Source organism: Daucus carota, chromosome 2 (assembly GCF_001625215.2).
Source record: "Daucus carota subsp. sativus chromosome 2, DH1 v3.0, whole genome shotgun sequence".
NCBI classification, from domain to species: Eukaryota; Viridiplantae; Streptophyta; class Magnoliopsida; order Apiales; family Apiaceae; genus Daucus; species Daucus carota.
Window position 1 is genome coordinate 36,192,822 of NC_030382.2, and position 24,442 is coordinate 36,217,263.

At 35.3% G+C, this 24,442-nt stretch overlaps 6 protein-coding genes and 1 long non-coding RNA gene across 8 annotated transcripts; 6 read left to right on the top strand and 1 right to left on the bottom strand.

The window, feature by feature from the left end:
• The first annotated feature begins 3,897 nt into the window (after positions 1–3,897).
• Positions 3,898–5,950, top strand: LOC108208960 (expansin-A4). The gene is made up of 3 exons (XM_017379605.2): positions 3,898–4,130; positions 4,442–4,760; positions 5,175–5,950. Exons 1-3 carry the CDS (start codon positions 3,977–3,979, stop codon positions 5,482–5,484), a joined length of 783 nt encoding a protein of 260 aa, XP_017235094.1. The 5' UTR covers positions 3,898–3,976; the 3' UTR covers positions 5,485–5,950.
• A 706-nt stretch (positions 5,951–6,656) lies between these two features.
• On the top strand, positions 6,657–7,819 carry LOC135150244 (uncharacterized). The gene is made up of 4 exons (XR_010288547.1): positions 6,657–6,806; positions 7,076–7,130; positions 7,231–7,317; positions 7,675–7,819. It is a non-coding gene; the product is annotated as an uncharacterized LOC135150244 (long non-coding RNA).
• A 106-nt stretch (positions 7,820–7,925) lies between these two features.
• On the top strand, positions 7,926–10,928 carry LOC135150524 (uncharacterized). Its single transcript, XM_064086865.1, has 7 exons — positions 7,926–8,127; positions 8,230–8,463; positions 8,576–8,701; positions 8,801–8,857; positions 8,948–9,022; positions 9,123–10,034; positions 10,393–10,928. The coding sequence occupies exons 1-7, from the start codon at positions 7,926–7,928 to the stop codon at positions 10,926–10,928; spliced, it is 2,142 nt and encodes a 713-aa protein (XP_063942935.1).
• Positions 10,929–10,943: 15 nt separating this feature from the next.
• Positions 10,944–14,223, top strand: LOC135150177 (uncharacterized). The gene is made up of 3 exons (XM_064086319.1): positions 10,944–11,190; positions 11,288–12,300; positions 12,417–14,223. The coding sequence occupies exons 1-3, from the start codon at positions 10,985–10,987 to the stop codon at positions 14,054–14,056; spliced, it is 2,859 nt and encodes a 952-aa protein (XP_063942389.1). The 5' UTR covers positions 10,944–10,984; the 3' UTR covers positions 14,057–14,223.
• Positions 14,224–15,471: 1,248 nt separating this feature from the next.
• Positions 15,472–17,513, top strand: LOC108226225 (uncharacterized). The gene is made up of 7 exons (XM_064086866.1): positions 15,472–15,476; positions 15,666–15,806; positions 16,056–16,215; positions 16,308–16,462; positions 16,556–16,676; positions 16,780–17,230; positions 17,327–17,513. Exons 1-6 carry the CDS (start codon positions 15,472–15,474, stop codon positions 17,020–17,022), a joined length of 825 nt encoding a protein of 274 aa, XP_063942936.1. The 3' UTR covers positions 17,023–17,230; positions 17,327–17,513.
• Positions 17,514–17,857: 344 nt separating this feature from the next.
• Positions 17,858–19,979, top strand: LOC135150525 (replication protein A 70 kDa DNA-binding subunit E-like). Its single transcript, XM_064086867.1, has 10 exons — positions 17,858–18,007; positions 18,093–18,372; positions 18,448–18,547; positions 18,654–18,775; positions 18,852–18,933; positions 19,015–19,123; positions 19,206–19,258; positions 19,429–19,540; positions 19,620–19,820; positions 19,908–19,979. The coding sequence occupies exons 1-10, from the start codon at positions 17,858–17,860 to the stop codon at positions 19,977–19,979; spliced, it is 1,281 nt and encodes a 426-aa protein (XP_063942937.1).
• Positions 19,980–22,619: 2,640 nt separating this feature from the next.
• Positions 22,620–24,372, bottom strand: LOC135150178 (uncharacterized). Of its 2 annotated transcripts, none has more exons than XM_064086320.1 (6): positions 24,213–24,372; positions 23,846–24,131; positions 23,691–23,761; positions 23,302–23,575; positions 23,132–23,220; positions 22,620–23,029 (listed from the first exon to the last, which is right to left on the bottom strand). In XM_064086320.1, exons 1-6 carry the CDS (start codon positions 24,285–24,287, stop codon positions 22,793–22,795), a joined length of 1,032 nt encoding a protein of 343 aa, XP_063942390.1. In that variant the 5' UTR covers positions 24,288–24,372; the 3' UTR covers positions 22,620–22,792. The 2 variants fall into 2 exon arrangements, with proteins under 2 accessions (XP_063942390.1, XP_063942391.1); XM_064086321.1 differs by having other exon boundaries at positions 23,132–23,217; positions 24,213–24,371.
• Positions 24,373–24,442: the final 70 nt, after the last annotated feature.

Here is a 24,442-nt window from a genome sequence, read left to right on the forward strand (position 1 = left end):
CGGATCAGTTCGGATTTATAAAAATTAGTTAGCTGGACTTTTATCTTGAGTCAGGTCAGGTCGAACATGATATTCTTTTCAAATCTGATTAATTTATATGTAAATTTATCATTTTAATTGAGACCAGGTCGATTTAAAAGACACGCTAACGTTACTCCCTCGTCTCTCTAGTCTCTAGTACGAGTCCGACGATATTAACAGTACGGCGTATCTAGAAATCAAGATTGAACCTGGAAAAGAAAAAAAAATTATTGAAAAAGCAGCTGGCAAGCAAAATAAGTCAATAAAGAGTCCAGCAACTTTTTGACTCGCTAAAAAACAGCTGTAAAAAAACAATTCACGGTGGACAATATATGTGGATTTATCATCATGTGGATTATGTAATTCACGTACTTTATGCAGAAGCATCAAGCACTTGTATCCTGTACAAGACGATACAAATTAGATCCAAATCTTGAACAAGAAAACATGGTGGTCTACGTGATGCATGATTGTTTGTTAAACAAGACACTGTACTACCAAACAAATGTCTGAAAAGGTATTCAAAATATTGGAGAGAGCATTCTCTTTGAACCTATTCAATCAACGCCATGCAAATTTATATAACATTTAATTTGATACATTTTATTTTAAAATATTTCTCATTATAAACGCACAAACAAAATTTATAACATTTCTAATAGATAATACTTAGTTCACTTCACTTGCAATGATAATAAAGTAGTGATGGTATTATGTGACAAAGGAAAAAGTAGTAATGGTATTATGTAGGAGTATAAGCTTGCGAAGGAGGGAAGGTATGCCGTATACAAAAGTGTTGCTCTTATTTTGTCTCCCAACTGTGTTTGCTTGAATTGTACTACATTTTGGGATAACTTGTAAATGCAGATCTAATTGATTGTATGACCTCGGTCACGACTTGGTTTTAGAATTGGGTCATGCCTACCGTAACGGGGACTCCCTCCGTCTTATTTGTTATGTCGGGATTGTTCACATGAAACAAATTATTAATTTATGTCTGATGATTTATAAGACTAAATACAATCGTTCTTGTCGGATTCGTATTCATAAATTTTAATATATGAAATTTTTATATTTAATATTAATATAAAATTAAATATATTAACGATCAAAAATATATATTAGCAAATATGATAAAAGACAAACATAAAAAAAGTCAAGAGATGGAGGGAGCAACTTGTACAAGAGTCAACTATCCACACTACAATAATCGATCACTCATCTCATTGTATATTAACAAAATCACATATATCGGTTGTGTTCAAATTATCCCGATCCTAAATTTTGCTTATAGGGAAAGTACAATGGAGAGTCAATAATATGTTATATCTATAATATTCAATAAAAAAATTCATTCCAATTTTCACACATTAAAATAAAAGACAGTTGATATCATCCGAGTTGATATAATTCCCAGTATTTTTATCAAAAATCTAGAAATAATACAAATTTGAAAAAATAGAAAACACAAATCACTGAAAGCATGCTCGTTAAGGTTCCAATCCCTATTGATAAACTCTAAAAAGGTTTCAGGCCATATTTGAAATTTAGAGGTTTAGGGCGAAATTAGATGTTTGGGGTGGTTTAGAGATTTGACTATTAGAATCTGTTAATATAAGTGTTTGGTAGTTAGCAGATTAAAATAAAGGTTTGGACCCAAAAAGCTAATTTTGAAAAAACTACTTTAAAGAGCTTTTTAAGTTAAATGTTTTGGTTTGTGTCAGAAAAAGCTAATCAATCAACTATTAACCAAACAGTTTTACGAAAAACAGCTAATTCAATCCGCTAGTCAAAACATTTATTTCGGGGCCGTTTGACCAAGCTTAAAAAAAGTGATTTCATGCTTAGGGGCCGTTTGGTTCGAGTTAAGTAAACGGAATGGAATTCAGAAAGAGAAACGAAGAGAAAGGAAAGGAATGATGCTGAATTGTATTACCTGTTTGGTTTTTATCTGCAAACGGAATGAAAAATTATATGATTATTTTTATATTTGATTTTTAAATATTAAATAATATCAAAAGAGTCAAATATATTTACGTTTATAATTTGATATATTTTATCATTTAATAATTTCATTAATTTTATAAATATCTTGACCTATAAATTATACTAAAATTATTTTTAATATGTAAAAACTAAATTTAAATTTATTTTTGATCTTCAAAAATATTTTACATATTATTTTTTAATGTTAATGATTTTTGAAATAAATTATAATTGAAAATAAAATAAGAATCAGGAAAGGGAAAAGAAATACCTGGTGGGGGGTGGGGAATGGATCAGAAGGGATTTGGGGTAAACCTAAAACCAAAACAAGGGAAAGGGAATGACAGATTTCATGAAACAAACAACAACAAAGGGAATGAAACGGGTTGTTTCCCTTTCCCTTTGTCAGTTACCCCTAACCAAACAGCCCCTTAAAGTAAAGAAGTGGAGTAGAAGTGAGAAGTAAATAAGTTAATAAAGTGTTTGGAAAAGAAGCAGAAGCTGTGAGAGAGAAGTTAACATTCTCAGCTTTTTAAAAGTGCTTCTACTTCTATACACAAACGGGTCGAGGAAAGTAGAAGCCAGAAGCAGAAATTGATTTTGCTTCCCAAACAGCCCCTTCAATCACTAGTCAAAACATCTATTTCAATCTATTAACAGTTAACCGATAACTGCTAATCTCAAACAGAGCTTTAGTTTGGAGAGTTGTAAAAGGAAAGTGAAGTAAAGACATGAAACTAGAGTGAAGAAAAGTAGGGAAAAAATCATGCTCGTATAGGAAACAAGGTGTGGGGGGGGGGGGGGGGGGGCTAGCGAGGCTCGAGAAAGAGGAAAAGCAAGGAAAGCCGGGCGCAGTAATATGGTCCGATAATCACGGGTCCGGTTCGGGACCCATTTCCACCCGCCATACCTACCTTAAGTCAAGTACAATTTGTTTCTGCCTTCTACATGACTATTTCGAGTCATTCAAACATTTAATGCCCAGACTTTTATTTCTGCAATATTATTTACCAGAAAATTGTTAAATCCAGGCAAAATTTTTGTTTCAGAGCATTTTCAATTCACAGTCCCTTTGCATTTGCATCGATCATAAAATTGATCTGGATATAATATTTCTCTATTTACCGTCATCTATCAGAGCAATTAAGAGTTAAGACCCGTGCATATATACACTAAAAAGTCCTAAGATTTGAACATTTTTATTATATATAATAATTTAAAATTTCAATTAGAATCGATGAATTTGATTCAGAAAATAAGAAATAGGTGGACAGTTAATAAAAAAGTTGATTTTAGAAACAAATATTATACATACACCTGAATCTGGGGGCCAGAGTCTAGAGGCTGCCGAGTCAAGCTTTTTGTTCAACTCTATCGAGTGTGAAGTGGAGTTTATTGAATTCCATCATGAAATCATAAAATAACAGCCGCTGGTTGCGCCTTAACTTGCGACTCGTACTGTCGTACACCTCCTTTATTCCTCTCGATCCATATTCTTTTTCTTCTTTCGCTTTTCATTTTCTTGTTGTACCGTTCACACCATTAATAAAAACATCCATCATATAAAAATACTCATTTTTCGAGGCCGATTATATTTATTATACCCATTTTGTTTATATCTCGAGTTTTTTGTTCACCGAGAGAGCAAAAATACTGATTTGTCATACATCTCTTCCTTATTCACTTTTTTATTTCCAAATTATTTCCTATTTCTCCTTTTCACATTTTAATTTTCAGATTATTTATCTCGAAAAGAATGTCGCGTGTATGCAAAACGCACCCTTACCGAGTGTCAGAAAGCACAGGCTACCCTCTGAAATTAAGATGTTTGCCAAAATTACATATTCTGCCCCTGGCACCTGCACTCTTCAATAAGTAGTCCACTCTGCCTCCACTCTTTCCCACTCATTTTCTCTCCCACACAAATTTTGTACTCAGTTTATTTTTATTTTCACTAGCCTAACACAAAATGCCCATCCTCAGAATCTCCTGCATTGCCTCTCTCGTTATATCATTACTCATATCAGTAGCTGAAGCAAGAATCCCCGGAGTCTACTCTGGCGGCGCGTGGCAAGGTGCTCACGCCACCTTCTATGGTGGTAGTGACGCTTCCGGCACCATGGGTAAATATATAACCACATTATTCTACTAATTACTTCTTCTGTATAATGTACTACTACACTCGTGTCGGCTTTCGGGTCGTGTCAGTAAACATATTTTCCGCTATTTATTTACAAGTAAGAAAAAAGAACAAAGTAGAGTTGTTCTGTGAAAAATTTCTGTGTTAGATATTATTCATGAATATGTCTCTTTCATTTGATTTTTAAGTTTTGATAAATTTAGTTATTTACATTAATTTATTTTTATTATTTTTTCAAGCTATATGGAGTTTTTGAGTAGAATGCAGTTACAAATATTGTTCTGCTTCTTGCAGGTGGAGCTTGTGGATACGGAAACTTATACAGCCAGGGCTACGGCGTAAACACGGCGGCGCTGAGCACGGCCCTCTTCAACAAAGGGCAGAGCTGCGGTGCCTGTTTCGAGATTAAGTGCAAGAGTGACCCACAATGGTGCCACCCTGGCAGCCCTTCTATTTTCATTACTGCTACCAATTTCTGTCCACCTAACTTTGCTCAGCCCAGTGACAATGGTGGATGGTGCAACCCGCCCCGAACCCATTTCGATCTCGCTATGCCCATGTTTCTCAAGATCGCACAGTACCGTGCTGGAATTGTTCCAGTCTCTTATCGCAGGTAACACTCTTTCCCCAAAATTATATATAGTGAAATCTTGATTAATTAATAATACATGATAAATACGATTGGATAGCTAGTAATGGATTTATACTCTGTTCTTTCCAGACACTCGGGAATACTAATCTGTAATGCATATAAAGCCTGCATAGTCAAAAAAATATTTGAATTACAAGTTTTTTATTCCAACATAACAATGAAAGTACACATTAGTCTCAATTATTTTTTATCTTAGCTAATGCCACTTGAAAATTGTTACTCTGTACATTCTATAATTTTTAATTAATAAATTATGAAAAGTGAATGAAAATAGTAAGTATCATCGAGAAATGGAAAAAAATAAATTGGTTGGGACAGAATGAACATATGCTTTGATTAAATTTTTTTTAACATTGTGGAATCATAATTATGCAGAGTACCATGCCGAAAGAGAGGAGGAATAAGATTCACAATAAACGGATTCCGTTACTTCAACCTAGTCCTGATCAGCAATGTAGCCGGTGCAGGAGACATCGTAAGGGTTAGCGTCAAAGGTTCAAGAACCGGGTGGATGAGCATGAGCCGCAATTGGGGACAAAACTGGCAATCCAATGCTGTTTTGGTTGGACAATCACTCTCTTTCAGAGTCACCGGAAGCGATAGGAGGACTTCCACCTCATGGAATATCGTCCCGGCTCACTGGCAATTCGGACAGACCTTTGCCGGAAAGAACTTCAGAGTCTAAGGAAGAATTTTATCCAAGATTCAAGAAAAGGCACAAAAAAGAGAAACTCAAGTTTTTTAAAATTTTACCCGCCTTAATTTGATTTTAATCATATTTTAACCTTGGCGCCACTAGTTAGAAACTTAACTTTTGGCCCCTAAATTACTACTACTAGGACATTTGTTAAGTGGGTTCATTGGGGATTGTAAAAGTTGAGTAAAAGAGGGAAGGTGGAGTAACTTTATTGACTTGCAGGTTTTGATGGGGTTGTTTTCTGTTTATGTTTTTATTACTTTGGTTGTGTGTACTGAGTATTTCTAGGGGCGTAAAAAGGGGAATTAGTAGAAGTGTGTTTTTCTAGTGGAGGGAGAAATGTGTTGAGGAGGCTGCAAAAACATGCAGCCCGCAGCTAGTGAGTTATTTGTGTCTATGGTGGTGGCCAATGTAATGTAATGTATGAATGGATATATACTTTTCGTCTTTATTAGCTTGTTGTTCTTTTTTTAATTATTTGTTATTGTGAAATTTAGGATCTTTTCCCCTGCAAAAAGTGAAAATATTGAAATTAATTGAAAGGATGCAAAGTGGAGATAGATTTGGATGGAGACATGAATGAACACAAATCATCATGAATAAAGTTACCAAATGCGAATTTGAATAAAAGTTAAAACCAATGTTATATAAAACGTGAATCGCACTTAATTAATGAATGTGTAAAACAAGAATTAATCAGATTAATTGAGATTAATTATCGATTTTTAGAATAATGTTAAGAGACAAATACTCTGATTCAAGAATGAAGGACAGAAAACACATTTTAATACTCTCCACTCCATTCATCTACGGATTGTGTAGGGTAGGGGTGGGGATGGGAGGGAGATTTGAATCTTGTTTCACATGCGGGTGGTGACTAACTACCAACAAACTTGTTTCTCCCTCCAATCTGGAACCTACAATTGAACTTTGGATCCCATTTCTTTATTGGAAGAAAAAATGGACAAAGAAGAATCCCTCTAAATAATAAATCCTGTTACATAAAATGCCTCTTTTTTCCATGGACTACCCCAAAACTTCACATGTAATTACACAATATGCCACCGGAAAACTCCTACGCATGCCACACTTACTACTACAGTATTATTATAAAATTAAAAGCTTTAAAAGCTTTCTAACATATCACGTGTCACGTGTCCTAACTTTCCTAAATTATACTAACATTCCTCACCCTCTTTCTCTTCCACAGGATGAGTCCTTCCTGTTTGAAGATAAGCTGCAGAGTCTAGCTTCGAAAACCGTTCAGGGATGCTACAAGAAGAATGAATTTGTCCTGTGCGTGTTAAAGTGTAAGTCAATCCTTTCTCCTACTGCAGAATAACACCAAAATCGTACACAGTTTTCAACTTATGGACTGGAATTTCATTTCAAATCTCGATATTCAATTTCAAATTTTAGACAGAGCTTATATTGTGTTTTGTTGAGAACTGGTTCCACAAGAATACAAGAACATTTTTCAATTGAAGCTTTGGAGGATGAAAGAGGTTTCTGTGCATAAGAACTGTTTAAATATATATCTCCTTTGCATAGAATTCATGATTTTGTGTTTTCATCTCAGGTTAATTACAATCATCTCAACCTAGATAATTTCAGTTCATTTAAATCTGAATTCGGTATGTTCTCTACCATTTTTTTGTGTATTGAATATCCTGATAGTATGGTATTGTTTCTTTGTTTTTTTGGTTAAACAAGTAATGCTTTCCAACACATTAGGAAGCACTACAGGAAGAAGGAGGAAAGCTGAGCCTCCTAAACCAGACAAAGAGAATGTGGCACCTGTTCAGATTAATACTCTATCAGGTCCATTCTTAATAGAACTTTTCAGCTTATGTTGTTTAGAAGGAAATACAATGTTTGTTGTGAATCAAAATCTGTGGGTTTGTTGTTTGGATTCTATAAAATGTCATGTTATATTTTAAAAAATCTGTGGGTTTGTTGTTTGGATTCTATTAAATGAAATGTTATATTTTTAATATTCAGACATGGTGCGTGCAAGTTTTCATTTATGGTGGTTGTAGAGAAAATATAGAAGTTTGTTGGCTGATAATATGTTGGTTTGTTGTTTTGGTTTCATGAACTCTGCTATCATTTGACACTACTTAGGCATCCATAATAGAACTGTTTGTTGTTGGGGTTTTAACATAACTTTTACTCTAGGCTCTGGCACTCTCAATTCTACACAGAATGCAGGGATTCATACTGCTACTACTACCACTCCACATTCTCAGACCTGTCACCGTACGCTCTCAAGTACTCAATCCATTCCTATCAGTAATGCTGTCACACCTCTTTCTAATATATCAAACCAAGGTACCTCTACTCTGTTATATTACAACTACTACTAAGGAGTTCAGATTGTATGAGTAGAACTAAAACCATTCTTTATGTCTATTTCAGGGAGTTCAAAAATGTCGAGAAAGGGTTGGAGTACAAACAAAGATGTTGTCCCATTCTACTTGAAATCTCCTACTGTTAACTTGAATGAAAGGGATGCTTCCATAAGTCCTGGACCTGCATTTAATTCTGGTACCATCCCTGTATCTGCAGTTTGTAATACTCCTTTCAATTTGACAAATGTTATGAAATTGAATCAAGGACTTTGTACCACAGGTACTTTACAATAACTTCTCCTGTATTCTTAATTATTTTATATGAGTATTGCATCTCCAAGTTAGGTGATAATTTGTGTAATATAAACATAATTAACAACAGGGACTCAGAAGAGGAGTGCAAAGAGAAGGAAAGGTGGTGACGAAAATGTGCTTCCACAACACCCTTCAAATTCATTAAATCATTTGAACTCTCCAGTTTTGAATTTCGAGGAAAGATCGGCATCATGCATGACTGATCAAGCTGCATCTATTTCTACAAGGCCTCCACTTTCCGATGTTTCTAATACTGCTGTCAACATTCACAGTAGAATGGATCTGAATGAAGGAGATAAAGGTACTTTCTACACTCAATTTCACAATCCATTAATTGTTTTGTTGTCTCTTAATTGTTGTTTATCTGTTATCTATATTTAAAGATGACTCACCCTCTCCAAATACTATTTCAGAGGATTATGGACCCATGAGACAAGTTAAAGCTAAAAAATCAAAGACTAGGATCCCTCCCACAGACAAAGAAGGGACCAGCAGACAATTATTTGGTATACGTCAACTGAACGATGATGCCACTATAGGTACTGGAGCTTTGTTTTGATCAAAACCTAATAAAAATTAATCATATTCTGCTCTCCACATTATCCTTTGCTGATTGGTGGTTTAAACTGTTTTAACAGAGCATTCTGCAATTGCATCTGTCTTGGAAGATGCTGATCAACTTTTTAATCAAAATGGTTAGTTGGTATCACACAAATTATGCTACTGCATTATCATTATCATCTAATCTGCACACAACAGTTTTCTTATATTTTGCATTTGTTAAGGTTGTGAGACTGATTATGCTGAACCTGAAGTGGTAGATAATGTTGTTTTGCCTGCCGTGCAAAAAGCTCTCAGATGTAAGCTTCCTCGACTCTTATAATATTAACACTATTCTGTTTGTCACATTTTTGTCACTCATTTTTTGTATTAGTAATGACTCTCTCATTTTAATGACAGGTAACACTGGATATGTGTCTTTGGGGCCACCTACAGAATGTTGCTCCAAATGCAAGGCTCTTATGTGGAAAGAAGAACGTGTGAATAAAACTGTGAAGAATGGTACACCTGAGTTCAGTTTATGTTGTTCTAAAGGTCAGATCAAGCTGCCTGAAACACCTCCAACTCCTTCATACCTGTTAAATATTTACAATGATCCAGTGAAGGGCAAACGCTTCCGAAATCAAATTCGTTTGTATAATACCATGTTTGCATTCACTTCTATGGGCGGTAGAGTGGACCACTCTATAAACAACGGCTCATCTCCTTATGTATACCGTCTTAATGGACAGAACCATCATCTCTTTGGTTCTCTCATACCTAATGAAGGTGAGGACCCCAAGTTCTGTCAATTATACATATACGATACCGATAATGAAGTGGAGAACAGGCTGAAATGGGTCAGTGTTTCGGATGGTAAAACTGTTGATGTGGAGATTGTACAAGGTCTGTTGGCTATGTTGGATGAAACAAACGAACTCACAAAATACTTTCGTATGGCCCGGGACAGATTCAAAGAACAGCCTGTGCAGGATCTGAAGATCGTCATGAAAGTGTGTCGTAGTGTAACTGGCCGTGAGAATTTCATAGGGCCATCAAATGAGGTAGGAGCAATTATGGTTGGAGACTTAGAAGACACATGTGGTGAGCGAGACATCATTGTTGAGACAAAGAGCAAGGTTCTTGAAAGAATATCTGACATACACCCTAAGTTGATGGCCCTACAATACCCTCTTTTGTTTCCTGAAGGTGAAGACGGATACCATGATGACATCCCTTATGTGCAATCTGGAAAACATGTTGCCAAAAAGCGTCAGAGGATAACAATGAAGGAGTTTTACTCATACAAACTGCAATGCCGACTAAATGAAGGTAAACTATTTATTATGATCATTTCTAAATACACAGTTGTATTCTGATCATGGTGTTCCAACTAATGTAAGCAGATATGTAGTTTACCAAGAACTTTTCTACAATCTACCTAAGCTGTAATCTAAGCTGTTCTTCGCAAATTAAAATTTTATATCCTAAGTATTGAATGTTAAGACATGATTTATTAGACAATCCAAGACAAGGCTCATTAGACAATGCCTATTAATTTCTAAGCTGTTAATTGTTTTGTTGCCTGTTAGTTGTTTTTTATCTCTTATCTATGTGTAAAGAGGATTCTGATACCTCTTCTCTGGAATAATTAACTATTTAAACATAATTAACTACTTCATTCTTTCAGGTAATACCCCTCGCTTGGGTGGAAGACTGTACCAGCAATACATCGTGGATGCATTTTCGGCCATTGAACAGTCGCGCCTTTGGTGGTTTCGTACACACCAGACCACTCTCCGTAATGATTTATACAGCAACATTCAAAAGAGCATACGAGATGGTCATCAAGATACTTCTTCTGTTGGGAAAGGTTTCATTTTGCCCGCTAGCTTTCTTGGTTCGAAGAGATACATGCAACAAAATTTCCAGGATGCACTTGCTATTTGTCGCTACATTGGTCACCCGGACATTTTTTTGACTATGACATGTAATAGTGCTTGGGATGAAATCAAAGAAATGATGAAGCTATATCCGGGTTGCATGGCTGTTGACTCCCCCGATGTCATTGCACGCGTGTTCAAACTGAAGTTGGATCAGATAGTGGAGGACATCAAAAACAAACATTATTTTGGAACATGTATTGCAAGTAAGTATGCTATCTCCTCTAAGTCAACTGCATATGAATGTCCACTTCCATATCATATTAATTTTGTTTTATCATAATATTTGTAGTTATGTATGTCATAGAATTCCAAAAACGTGGACTACCTCACGTCCATATGCTAATATGGCTCGACGCTGCTTCGAAGAGGAAACTCAATGATGATGTTGATAGTTTTGTAAGTGCTGAAATACCTGATCCAATAAAAGATCCAGTTGGTTATGCAGCTGTTTCCTCATTTATGATCCACGGCCCTTGTGGTTTCCAAAGGAAAAATTCCCCCTGTATGAAGGATTCAAAGTGTACCAAATACTTTCCAAAGAAGTAAGCTGTTCAATAACATCCCATCACTCTTTTTTTAATGCATAATTTCCCATAATTTGCTTCTGACTACAAATCCACATTCTCTATTTGATTTTAGGTATTGTCCGGAGACATATTTTGACCAATCGGGATTCCCTGTCTACAAAAGGCGCGACACTAAAATTACTGTCCGGAAGAACAATGTGGATCTTGATAATCAATTTGTCGTGCCTTACAACCGTGATCTCCTGGTCAAATATCAATGTCATATGAACATTGAAATTTGTTGCCACGCACGAACTCTCAAGTACTTATTCAAGTACTGCCTCAAAGGACATGATCGTGCTACTGTCGAATTGTCAACCAAGAAGAAGCAAGACACTGATGACTCCAAGCCTATCGATGAGATTCAATCTTACTTTGACGGGAGATACATATGTGGATGTGAGGCTGCGTATAGAATTTTTGGATTTGATATACATTATCGATCCGTGTCTGTCCATCGCCTCTCATTTCATTTACCAGGCAATAAAAACTGCACTTTCAAGGAAGATGAGAATCTGCAAAAAGTTGTGCAGCGTGAAAAATGGAAACTCAGTCAACTTGAGGCTTTCTTCAAACTAAACAAGGATGATCCATCTGCTAGGAAATACACTTATGATGAGATTCCACAACATTATGTGTGGAATGAAACTGATCATGTCTGGACAGTGAGGAAGAGAGGCCAGCAAATCGGACGTTTGTTGTATACACATCATAATTCTGGAGAGATTTGGTATCTCAGGTTGTTACTGACCAAGGTTAGAGGTCCAACTTCTTTCAATGCTCTTAAAACTGTACATGGTGTGGTTTACAACACTTTTAAAGATGCGTGTAGAAAACTGGGATTGCTTGACGATGACAATGAATGGGACGAAGTAATGGATGAGTGTGCCAAGTGTGGATTTCCTCCTCAAATAAGAGAGCTTTTTGTTCATATCATGATCAACTGTCAAGTGACTGACCTAGGAAGTTTGTGGACAAAGCACTGGAAACACATGGTCGATGATATCATTCTTCGTAAGAGACAGCAATCTGGTAATACAAACACTAATTTCAGTGACAAGCAACTACAATTTTATGCATTAGCAGGTACTATTTTTGGTAGCCTCATCAAAAGTTTTCTAATATTCACTCCTGATTAGTACTGACATTTAAATATTTTTCTTAACTCTGTTCAAACTCTAATGATCTGTTGTATTTTTCAGAAATAGACAAGATCCTAAGAACGATTGGAAAATGTTTGAAGCAATTCAGCCAATTGCCACAGCCACCAGTGAGCTATATTCAAACTGATGCAAACAATTTGATTGTTGATGAAACCAGTTACGACATAGAGGAAATGGAGAGAGAGTTTCTCAAACTTCATTCAAATTGCAACCCTGAACAACTATCAGTCTATGATGCCGTTTTTCAATCTGTGACTGAAAACAAAGGAGGTGTTTTCTTTGTTTATGGGAGCGGCGGCTGTGGTAAGACATATGTTTGGAAGACTCTAATTTACAAGTTGAGATCACAGGGAAAGATTGTTCTGCCAGTGGCTTCCTCGGGTATCGCAGCTACCTTAATGCCTGGAGGAAGGACAGCCCACTCCCGTTTCAAGATCCCAATTGTATTGGATGAATATTCCTCATGTGCAATAAATCTGAATTCGGATATTGCTAATCTAATCAAGTGCACGAGTCTGATTATATGGGACGAGGCTCCCATGCAACACAGGTACGCATTTGAATGTCTAGACCGATCACTGAGAGACATAATGAAAACTCTTAATCCGGACAATTTCAACAAGCCGTTTGGAGGTATCACCGTTCTACTCGGTGGAGATTTTCGGCAGATATTGCCAGTCATCAACATGGGAGGTCGTGCTGACATTGTGGCTGCATGCATAACTCGGTCAAGAATATGGAAAGAGGCAATCATTTTCATCTTAAAGCAAAACATGAGACTTAACCAAGGACAGAATGCTGAGGAAAAGGAGAATTTACGCAAGTTTGCTGAATGGGTACTTCAAATCGGTGATGGCAAGTTATCTCCTCCAACTGATGAATTAAGTGTTGTTGATGAAGATTCAATCATGATTCCAGCAGATTTTTGTGATCCAGAAACTGAAAACTCTGTTAAAAATATGATTGAGTGGACGTATCCCAGTTTTACCACAAACTTTCAAAATCCTGCTTATCTTAGTGAGAGAGCAATATTGACGCCGACCAATGTCACTGTTGCTCACTTGAATTCCAATATTGTTGAGACAATTCCGGGAGATCAAGCTTCTTACTATAGTGTTGACAGAGCGGAGGATTTTGGTGGCAGCGATTCTGATCTTAGTTTTGCATTCCCCCCTGAATATATCAACTCATACAATATTCCAGGTCTTCCGCATCATGAACTGAAACTAAAGGTTGGCGTGGCTGTTATGTTAATGCGAAACTTAAACCAGACGCTTGGACTGTGCAACGGGACCAGAATGATGATCACAAAGTGCCTGAAGCATTGTGTTCAGTGTGAGGTAATATGTGGAGCATTTGCAGGTACGAAACACTTTATTCCAAGGATGGAACTCTTTCCAACCGAAACCAAGCTACCATTCAAGCTGATTCGCAAGCAAATGCCGCTGCAAATTTGTTATTCCATGACGATCAACAAAGCTCAAGGACAGTCTCTACAAAGAGTTGGTCTTTATCTTCCGAAGTCAGTTTTTACACACGGACAAATGTACGTGGCTGTAAGTCGGGTTACCTCACCTGAAGGTTTGAAGATGTTCATTGATTCTGATCATGGTGTTCCAACTAATGTTACCAGAAATGTAGTCTACCAAGAAGTTTTCTACAATCTCCCTAAGCTGTAATCTAAGCTGTTCTTTGCAAATTAGAATTTTATATCCTAAGTATTGAATGTTAAGACATGATTTATTAGACAATCCAAGACAAGGCTTATTAGACAATGCCTATTAATTTCTAAGCTGTTAATTGTTTTGTTGGCTGTTAGTTGTTGTTTATCTCTTATCTAAATGTAAAGATGACTCACCCTGTCCAAATTCTGTTACAGAGGATTGTAGTCCCAGGAGACAAGTTCTTTGTCTAACAAATGAAGGAGTAGAATTCCTCCATACAAAAACAAGGCACCACCAGACAATTGATCCAGTGTTTAGATAATCTTCTTCACCTAATGTTACTTGAAATTTTTCTGTCAAATTTATATTCGAAATGTCTCTGTCAAATTTAAAAAACAATGTGGAGGAGATAGTACATCTCAATACATACAGTCTGTATTCTTCCAGTCAAACTTCCTAATATGGAAAGCAATGACCACATAAACATGCACACTCCTTTTCAGGACATGTACTATAGTACTCATTTTTGACATGTAGTACTTCTTTTCATCAAAGTAGTGTTCCTCGGTTTTAGATTATTAAAATCTTATATCTTTCTTACGATTTACACATTACATCTTATCTTCCCCACATCATAAAGACCCCCATCAGTTATTACACATCTTATAGTCTTCATTCTTCACTACACCTACCAGATCTGAGATCCCACCAAGGTATGCACATCTATTTCAAAGACTACCAACATTGTAGAACTTATAGCTAGCTGTAACTCACAACTGTACTAACTACATACTCATATTTATTACATTTCAGATCTAGGCATCAAGATGATGTTTAACAAATTCCAGAAGCTGCAGAATCTTCACACAGACAAAACTGAATGGACCATACGCGCTCGAGCTCAGTCCATCTGGGAGGGGATTAATCGTACAACTAATGAATTTAAAGGACTGAATGTCATGTTAATTGATGATTCGGTAACAACAGAATACAATATCTATTTATACCCTCATTTATGTGTTCATTCCTATTGTATGCTAAGCTATAACTATGTTTTGCCTGTAGAGTACTCGAATTCATGCTTTTTTGAATGCAAAGATATCTGATTTTTTCAAAGAAGATCTGAAGGAAGGCAACATCTATCGTATATCTAATTTTCATGTCAAAAAGTATGAAGGACCCGAAAAGAATAGGGTAGTTCGAAATGAGAAACACATATACTTTGACAACTACACAAAATTGGTTGCAGAGAAAACAAATGCCACCTTTTTCCCCACCTATGCTTTTGATTTATATGATCTTGAAGATGCTTCTAGATTTGTCACTGATGAACGTTTTCTGATAGGTAAACGAACCTAACCGCTACATTGCTACATTTAATGTATTGTTCATAGATTTCTTGAAATTGAATAATAAATTTGTTTTTATAGATGTGGTTGGTGTGATAACAAACAAAAATGTGGAACGTGTATACTCAAAAGATGACAACACTAGATCGCACATCCGATTTGTCATTACTGATGGAAGGTATTTGATTTCAATACAGTGAGCCCTGAAATGATTAAAGTCACATGAAAATAACTTCAAAAACTAATACAATTTTTATCCTTCATTCTGTCTATAGTTGTGAGTTGAGGGTGACTTTCTTCAATGAACTTGCTGAGCAACTTGAGAAACAATTGAAACATACCGCTGAAGAACAAGTTACCATCATAATTGCAAGTGCGAAAGTGAATCAACACGAGGGTAAAAACTCTGTTAGATGGCATGTTTTACATAATACGAACCACTTCTAGCCGCAAAGTCCTGTTTTAGCCTTATATTGTTATTGAGTTTCAAATAAATTATTTTATGTTGCGGATTTCTTTATGAATAGGATTGACATGTCTGAACAACTATCCAGCCACCAGATTTTATCTAAATCCAGACCACTACAGTGTCAAAATTCTGAAGACAAGGTTTAGAACAACCAAATTTACCCAACAAATTTATATCCTCTGCCTTTATTTTTTAGGATAATTACTCACTGTCATGTAATTTATTTGTTTAGATTGGCTGCTTTTCCACTAAACACAACATCTATAACTGTTGAAGAAGAGTACATCGAAGAAGTGATAGATGACAAAATCTACACAATTTCAGAGATAAAGAAGTTTACTGCTCAATGCATTCAGGTATTTCTTCAGTCAACAACAAATCTTGCATAACAGCATGACTTCTTCATATAATAAACAGTATGTAATTTACATTTCTTGCTGATGTGCAGAAAAAGTATAAATGCCAAGTTAGTGTGAAGAAAGTGGAGGAGAAGACAAATTGGTATGACAATGTCTGTACATCCTGTGATGAAGAGGTTAATATTGTTGAAGGGAGGTATAAATGTGACAACTGTAAAAGAAATATCCCTTTTCCTGATAAGAGGTATTTAAATTTGTACATTGTTAGGATCAAATCTCTTCAATACCAACTTATATACGATAAAAGTCCTACTTATTCTGACATTGTCTTGAACAGATTTCGATTGGCTACCGTCTGCAACGACTCTACTGGCTACCTTGGGATTGTTTTTCCGGATGAAGAGATTCAACGAATCACTGGCAAAAATGTTTTTGATATTGAAAATGACAGCACTCAAGTAAGTACAAGCATAACAAGTATTTAAGAGTTTATTTCATCCACTTCTGCAAATTTAAAACCTTTACACTTGCTTACTTTTAAATTCTCAATACTACTCTTAGGTTGGAGACTCAATATCTTTTCCTCCACTGCTAAAGGCTTTCGAAAAGAAAGAATTTATTGTTACTTTGATCATAGGGGAAACCAATGTGCATAATTCATGTAATGTTTACCTCGCTCATGCAATTGATGAGCCTCCTGAAATGCTAGGAGACCACGTTCCTGGTGAAGTGGTTCCTGCGAACTCTAAGCAAGATTCCATTTCCATGGTATCAATCTACTACACATTTTTCTACTTGATATAAAACGTAATGTAATATATGGTTATCTATTTAAGAGCTGTGATTGTTTTAATTATGTCAACAGAATTTGGAAGAGACATTAAACCGTGCATCCGATAGTCCAGCAACTGAGAAGTCCACAAACAAGCAGAGACCACGTAAGAAAACTGAAACTGTGCCATTTGAGACTGAGGAAAATGTTAAGAAAAGAAAGACAGTGAAGAAAGACATTGTACGTATTGATTAATTGATATATAATAATTGAAATAATGTAGGCATTTTGTTTTTACAAAACAAACAACTAACATATATCTATTGTTTATTGCAGGACTAAAATCGGAATCTCATAGCTTACAATTTCTACAGAGGAAAGAATTCATGTTTTTGTCATGGCCCTTCTTTTGGCTCCTCTTATGTCTTCTAATATATTATGCAAACCTTTATTTTTGGTGAACACAGAACTGCAATTCATATCCCAGCTTATGTTATTTTGCCAGCCTCTACTGTAAGAAATATTGTCGCTACAATTAATACACTCCAATTCTATGAATTGTTGTATCAAAACCATGTCAGTACTATGTGCTTTAATACTATTATCATCAAATTGGAAATTTGAGCATTTATATGGACATTTCTTCATTGTAATAGAGACACTAGGTTGGCAACTATTAAGTACAACAGTATCCTGTGCCTCAGTCATTTAACTGTCTCACATTCAAAATTTTTTCAACCGCACCAAACCTAACAAACGAAGACATTTAATTACAACTTAAACTTACAATTGGAAAGAAGACATCCCATCTATATTGTATATAAATAGCACCATTATCCTCAACCACACTCTACTATTACAAAAAAAATGTCTAAAACAAAGTACGATAGTTTCAAAGATTTGAGGAAGAGCAAGTATGACTGGAAGGTTCAAGCGAGAATACTTCATTTCTGGAGAGGTTTCTCAAAAACCAAGCAATCTTTCAAAAGCTTCAACATTTTACTTGTGGATAGTAAAGTAAGTTTTGACACCTAAATTCTTTTTAAGCCTACCAAATTTAAATTTCTGGAGTATATTTTAATTGTTCTGCAACTTCTTCAAGCGTGTACGAATCCATGCATTTGTACCTGGAACTGAAGCTGATGAGCTTGCTAAACTTCTGGAAGTGGGCAAGGTATACTTGATAGAGAATTTCACAGTAAGTGATTACACCAGCGATGACAAATTCCGATGTGTAAGGAAGGAAATACAAATCGTGTTTGATAATCAAACTAAAATCACACCTTTGGAAGAAAAAGCTGTTAATATTGAGAAGCATGTGTTTGATTTCTTTGATCTGTCTGATCTCAAATCATTGGTAAACCAACAAACTTATCTTGCTGGTAAGTTCAATTATTACATTTCTCTTATTATGCATCTTGTGAGCTCTGTTTGATTCATACTTCTTTCCAAATTAGATGTTATTGGAGTTATGGAAAAACCAAAACCTCTTGCTAAAATAAAAAACAGACATGGCATCTTGCAAGACCAGATCAAATTTCGAATAGCTGATGGCAGGTTTGTTTTCATGCATCTCACAAATATTACACATTACTAACAACTGCATTGTTCACTACCTTTTACAACCTAAGTAAACACAATGTTTTATTTCTGTGATGTGCAGTACAATTGTCAAAGTTACTTTCTGGGATGAGTTTGCAGTTAGATTCTCAGCAGCGTTGAAACATAATTTTCAGTGCCCTATTATCATTATCATTGGAAGTGCTCGAATAACCGAGTGGTCAAGTAAGTCTAAAGTTCAAACCTAATTGCTGATGTATTATGATGCTTATTCATATATTGTAAACATTTTTTCACGTAGACGAACCTACAATAGCTAATGCTTCTCCTACAAGTTTCTATCTCAATTGTGATCACCGAAACGTTGCTGAGTTCAGGAAAAGGTAACTTGCATTTCCTACGGTTTCTGTAAATCACCAGTCAAGGATAATGATCTATTCCTACACACACTTAACATATTTCAGGTTGTCTTCCGAATCTTTTCCTGATATGAACCTTGATTATTCAACAAATGCAACTCTTGATGTTTATAAAGTCCAATCTATTAAAGAGTTTAAAGAAGATCAGATTCTGGTATGACTCTATCAATATGTTAAGTGATTTGTACTTTCTAAAGTCAAAAAAGTAACTAATATCAGTTCAAAATATCATGCAGAAGGAGGTTTTATGCCAGGTTAAAATCAGAAAAATACAAAATATTAGCTCCTGGTTTGTCAATGTATGCACTTCTTGCTATAAAGAAACACAGCTTCTGGAGAACAGCTACCAGTGCAAGTTCTGTGATAGGAAATGCTCATATCCAGATAAGAAGTAAATCCATCACCAATCAGCACTTCCTTTTTATTATAGTGATTAACAACTTTAATGAAATAATACAGGTTCCAAGTTTGTATTTTTGCTTCTGATGATACTGGTGCAATTGATATAATGCTTGAAGATCGTGAAGTGCGTACAGTGATTGGAAAATCAGTTTTCAACATAATTGATGAGGTGAAGATATGCCCACGTGTTGTACAACTATGTTCAATTCTACACAAATGTTTAACAAAAAATTTGTTTGCCATGTCAGGGACAAAGCAAGGAAAATCTACCAGTGATACTGAAAAGCATGGAAAACAAGGACTACACCATCAAGTTGCTTATAAAGAAGGAAAACATAACTGAGGATTACCCGATCTATAGTGCCGAAGACATAATGGAAGGATTTAAAATTGAAACTGACAGTGATGATGAAAGTACTCCACATCCAATTGAACAAATGCAAACTCAAGTAAGTTTCAATTCTAAAAAATTATCCTATTGTACTTCTTAAATACTGATCTATCACCAGTTATTCTAAATTAATTTTTCTAAACAGCCATCTGCATCAAGCTACCATTTGGATTCTCTATCTGGGATAAGTTACACATCAAAGAAGAGAGAGAAATGAAGTACAAGGTCACAACAAACACCGCCTTGGCTAATTATCTAATGTTCTTAATTAAACTATGTTTTACCTAAATCCAGTAATATTTTTAATGCTGTAGAACAGTAATATTGAGCACTTGAAGACACTACAAGTATTATTGTTATGTAATTCTGTTGTGTGCTTGATAAGTTTATTGCTTTTGTTGAGTATTTTTTCGGCTTTATCATTGCATTCATTTTATCCTGCGGCATATCAGAATAAATATATCATTCATCACTCACAAGATTCAATCCAATAATATCCTACATAGATGAAATTTAGAGTTAAACAGCAACCCAAAACTACAACATATCTCAGTTTTTAGAGTTTAAAACTTTCAACGATGACAACTTAACCAAACATTTAGCTTAGACATCATTCTCTCCTTTCTCAACAACAAGACTGAAATCTTTATACGAAAGCTTACAGCACTCGAAGATGCATCTGTCCCCAACCATCAGCTGTAAGTCATCACGTAACTGCAACCACCCTTTGTTAATTGTTGCACGTTTCCAATCAGCTCTGTGTTTTATTTCGAGCCTCCATGATCGGTCTCCAACATAAACATTTATGTAGTCAGTTTTCCCCCACATATACCATTTCTCTCTGAATGCAGTTGGTATGTCCTAAAACAAATTGAGAAACTAAATTACTATTATTTCAAAGAATAATACTGAAGTCTGCCTATTGTATATATAAACATCTACTTACCACTCCATGACAATATTTCAGCATATGAAATGGTTGAACTGTGATTTCAAAACGAGCAGCAACATTTGACTCATCAGATAATTCTCCTAAAATCAAATCAATAGCTTAATATTCCAAACAACACAATAACCAACTGTTATACAAAATATAAAGGAGAAAAACTTATACTACCTGAAGATACAGGTGTTCCAGTGAATATGACTTCAACATATTTCTCATCAAAAGCAGCTATGTTAAAGCTAAAGTGACCATCATATGTGAACAACAACACATGAAAGCTATTCAAAGAATCCAACCCCAGCAGTTTGCACATACCAATCAAACCTGATAGCTTATTAGATTTCACACAAAGCGACCTTCAAATGATTTCCCATTACTTAATATGAAGTGCAGGAACTTGGAAATATTCCCACCACAATTTTCCACAAACTTGGGAGGTACGGACTGTCCAAAAAAATGGAAACAAATTGTATTACTTTGCACTGTAAACAATCAATGTAGAATCAATGAATGAAAGCATAGATAACAGAATGCCGTCACAACATACAATTTCATTTTGAAGTTGGTCAAGATTGTTAATGAAATGCACAAACTTCCAACCACCATCTCGGATCTTTGCTGAATATGACAATAAAAATCAGTTTCCAGAGAAAAGATACCTTTTGCTTTTGACAGAAAATAAAGAGCCTTACGCTTCAGAGGATTTCCACACTGCGAAAGATGAGTGATCATTGGATAATCAATTTCACAAGAGTGAAGCCCTAAAACATAGACATTCATATCTGACTGTCCATAATACTCAAAAACCAGCACTTCCCCCGCCCTTGAATCCAAAATCGCTATAAAATGTGGATATTCCCATCATTATTCCTGTTATCTTATCAAAATGAACGGGAGACGGTATCCGGTTCTCAGATTCAAACCAAACTCCTGAGGGAGCATGTTTGCATACTTTTGCTGGAAATCAAAGGGAAGTTTCTGCAACAAAATCAAACGAGAATTTAATCAAACTTACTAAGCATAAAATTTTTTTTTAAAATGGAAGTTACTAGACAGAATACCATCACATCTGAACAAATGTCCTTGCGGCTCAAAGCTTTAATAAACTTATGCGCCACAAACCCTGTGCATTCCATTTTCAGCTTACTAATCTGTAAGCAATATTAGTCTGTTACATGCAATCAATATTATCGGGGCAAAAACTATCAACACTATTTTACAAAAGCAAATCAGAGAAAGATTATGAACAATATGTAAGAATCATTAAAGGGTTTTCAAAATCAAAACATAATCTTTAAAAGAGAAGATTATTATTGCATGCAATTAAAAACTGGGTAATGAATACAATTTCAACTGAGGCAACCATAAGCTTAACGATTCTCATTACCTTCAGAAGATCAGTTTGTGAGGGATGCTCTGACTATGCCTTATTCTTGAAACACAAAGTAGAAAATGTGTACCTTTTTACAATACCAACATAAACCTCAATAAAAACAGCTTTAATGCGGTGGAGTTAGTAGTTGGTTTAATTTCGGGAGTTACAAAATAAGTGTACATTTTAATGTGCTATTACCCGTCCACAAATTTGAAAAATGTGGGTCTCCTTTTTCAAAGAATTGGCAGCCCAACTGATAGTGTAAAATCCAGTATTGACAAAAAAAAGAGAAGACAAATTGAACCAAGTAAAAGTGAAATGGACATTCCAATATTATTATTATATTCTTTTTGCTTAAAAAATAAACAAGGAATACATTATCAGTAAATTATATTGATTAAGCATAAAACTTCTAAAAAGAAATACTACATGTCATAATTTAGTACTGTAGCAGATGTCCTGAAAAAGACTGTGCATTCAAATATAATATGTTAACTGGTAAAACCTGAGCACAGAAAAACTTAAAAAATAGCAAATTTGTTCAGACCACAACTTCAGACATATTACATCAGTATTTAATCAAGCACCATCCACCATTACAAACATTAATTCAAATAAATTGTCAAGCCAATCCAGCAAAAGACAACATAAAAATTTCCTAAACAGAGGACAATAACATTAAACTTAAAGATCCCAGATTACTGCTTCTTCACCACTCGAACATTAAACGATCAAGAGAATCAACTGGACATTCAAAAATACAAATGTCCCCTACTTCCAAGGCCAAACCATCTCTAAGCTGCTGCCATCCATCTTCTATTGTAGAACGATAATAGTCATCCCTCCGGCAAATATCTAGCTTCCAAGAACCATTTCCAGAATACACATATATAGATTGAAAGGTGTCCCACATGCTGCAGAGCTTCTTAAATAGAGGAGAAATATACTGCAACATATCATAAAAACAATTTACAAATTTTAGTTTCTGCAATTTCATTTCTTGAACGAAAGCTATGTATAACCATTGAAAAAAAATAAGACAACTTACAACAACGTAACATTCGGGAGACATGTGTATTTCTTCAACATGAATTTCAAACTGGAAACCTATTGATGGATGATCCCCACCGGCTTCTACTATACAAAAGGTAACAATAGTCAGAAACACAACGAAATGGTGCATTTCTCCTGGAGATGTTAATTAGTAAACATATTTACCAATAGAAAGTGGAGTTCCAGGATAAACAATCTCACAAAGTTCTTTGTCAAAAGCCGAGATTGTTATAACAGAATCAACATCATACTTAAACAGCAACATATGAATTTCCTTGGTTCCAGTATTTTTTAACATTTCACAAACACAATCCAATCCTATGAACTTCCTAGATGAAGGACAATACGAACAACCAAACTTCTTCCCATTGCTAATAACATATTTCATAGGTTCACGGAAAGAAAATTCACAACGGTCCAAGAATGCCTCTGGAGGTTGCTGTTAAAACAAAAGTGGAGTTATCTAAATATAACAACTTATTAACTGATTACTAAACTAACTTATCTGTAACTTCATTATTAACTATTTGTCAATCAAAACTATACTAACTTACAATTTCATTTATAGTTGTTTGTCTGCCAGAATTAAACCAAACAAACCTCCACCCTCCATCGCCAAGAGTGACTACATTGAAAATGAAATGGTCAATAAAGATTCACTTCATTAAAAGCATCTGGAATTTTAAGTGCGACACAAATAATAATTTACCTAATCGAGGTGGAGATTCTGGCATATTAAACTTAAAATCCGGGTATTTGATTTCAGATAAGTTACTACCCAGAATGTAGACATTGATGTTATATCTGCCAAAGTACTCGAACACTAGCAATTCACCACCATTCAGCTTAAAATGCTTAAAAAAACATAGAAGACCCTTAAAAACACCTCTACTGTGGTCAAATTTAACTGGAAGAACATAACCATTTCGAAGCTTCAATTCCATATCCTCATGTAGGTCATGAGCATATTTAGAACAGAAAGAACGAGGAATCATCTGTTATGACAAGATTTAAAGGAAATGAAAAGTTATTTGTAGGACTCTACATTTCAATCAAGTACAGTCATGAGAGAATACCATTTCGTCGGACAAAGTGTCCATGTGGGTGAGCTTGTGAGAAAATTTTTGAGCCTGAAGTCCACAAGATTCCATGAGTAGATAATTCAAACAGCAAAACCTACATTTTCAGCAAGATAAGGAAACATTAAAGGAGCAGTTCTGAGGGAAGGAACTATAAATAAAATGATCTTACAGTTAGACGGATAATGAACTCTAAAGTTTCTACAGATCGAGCGACTCTGATGGAC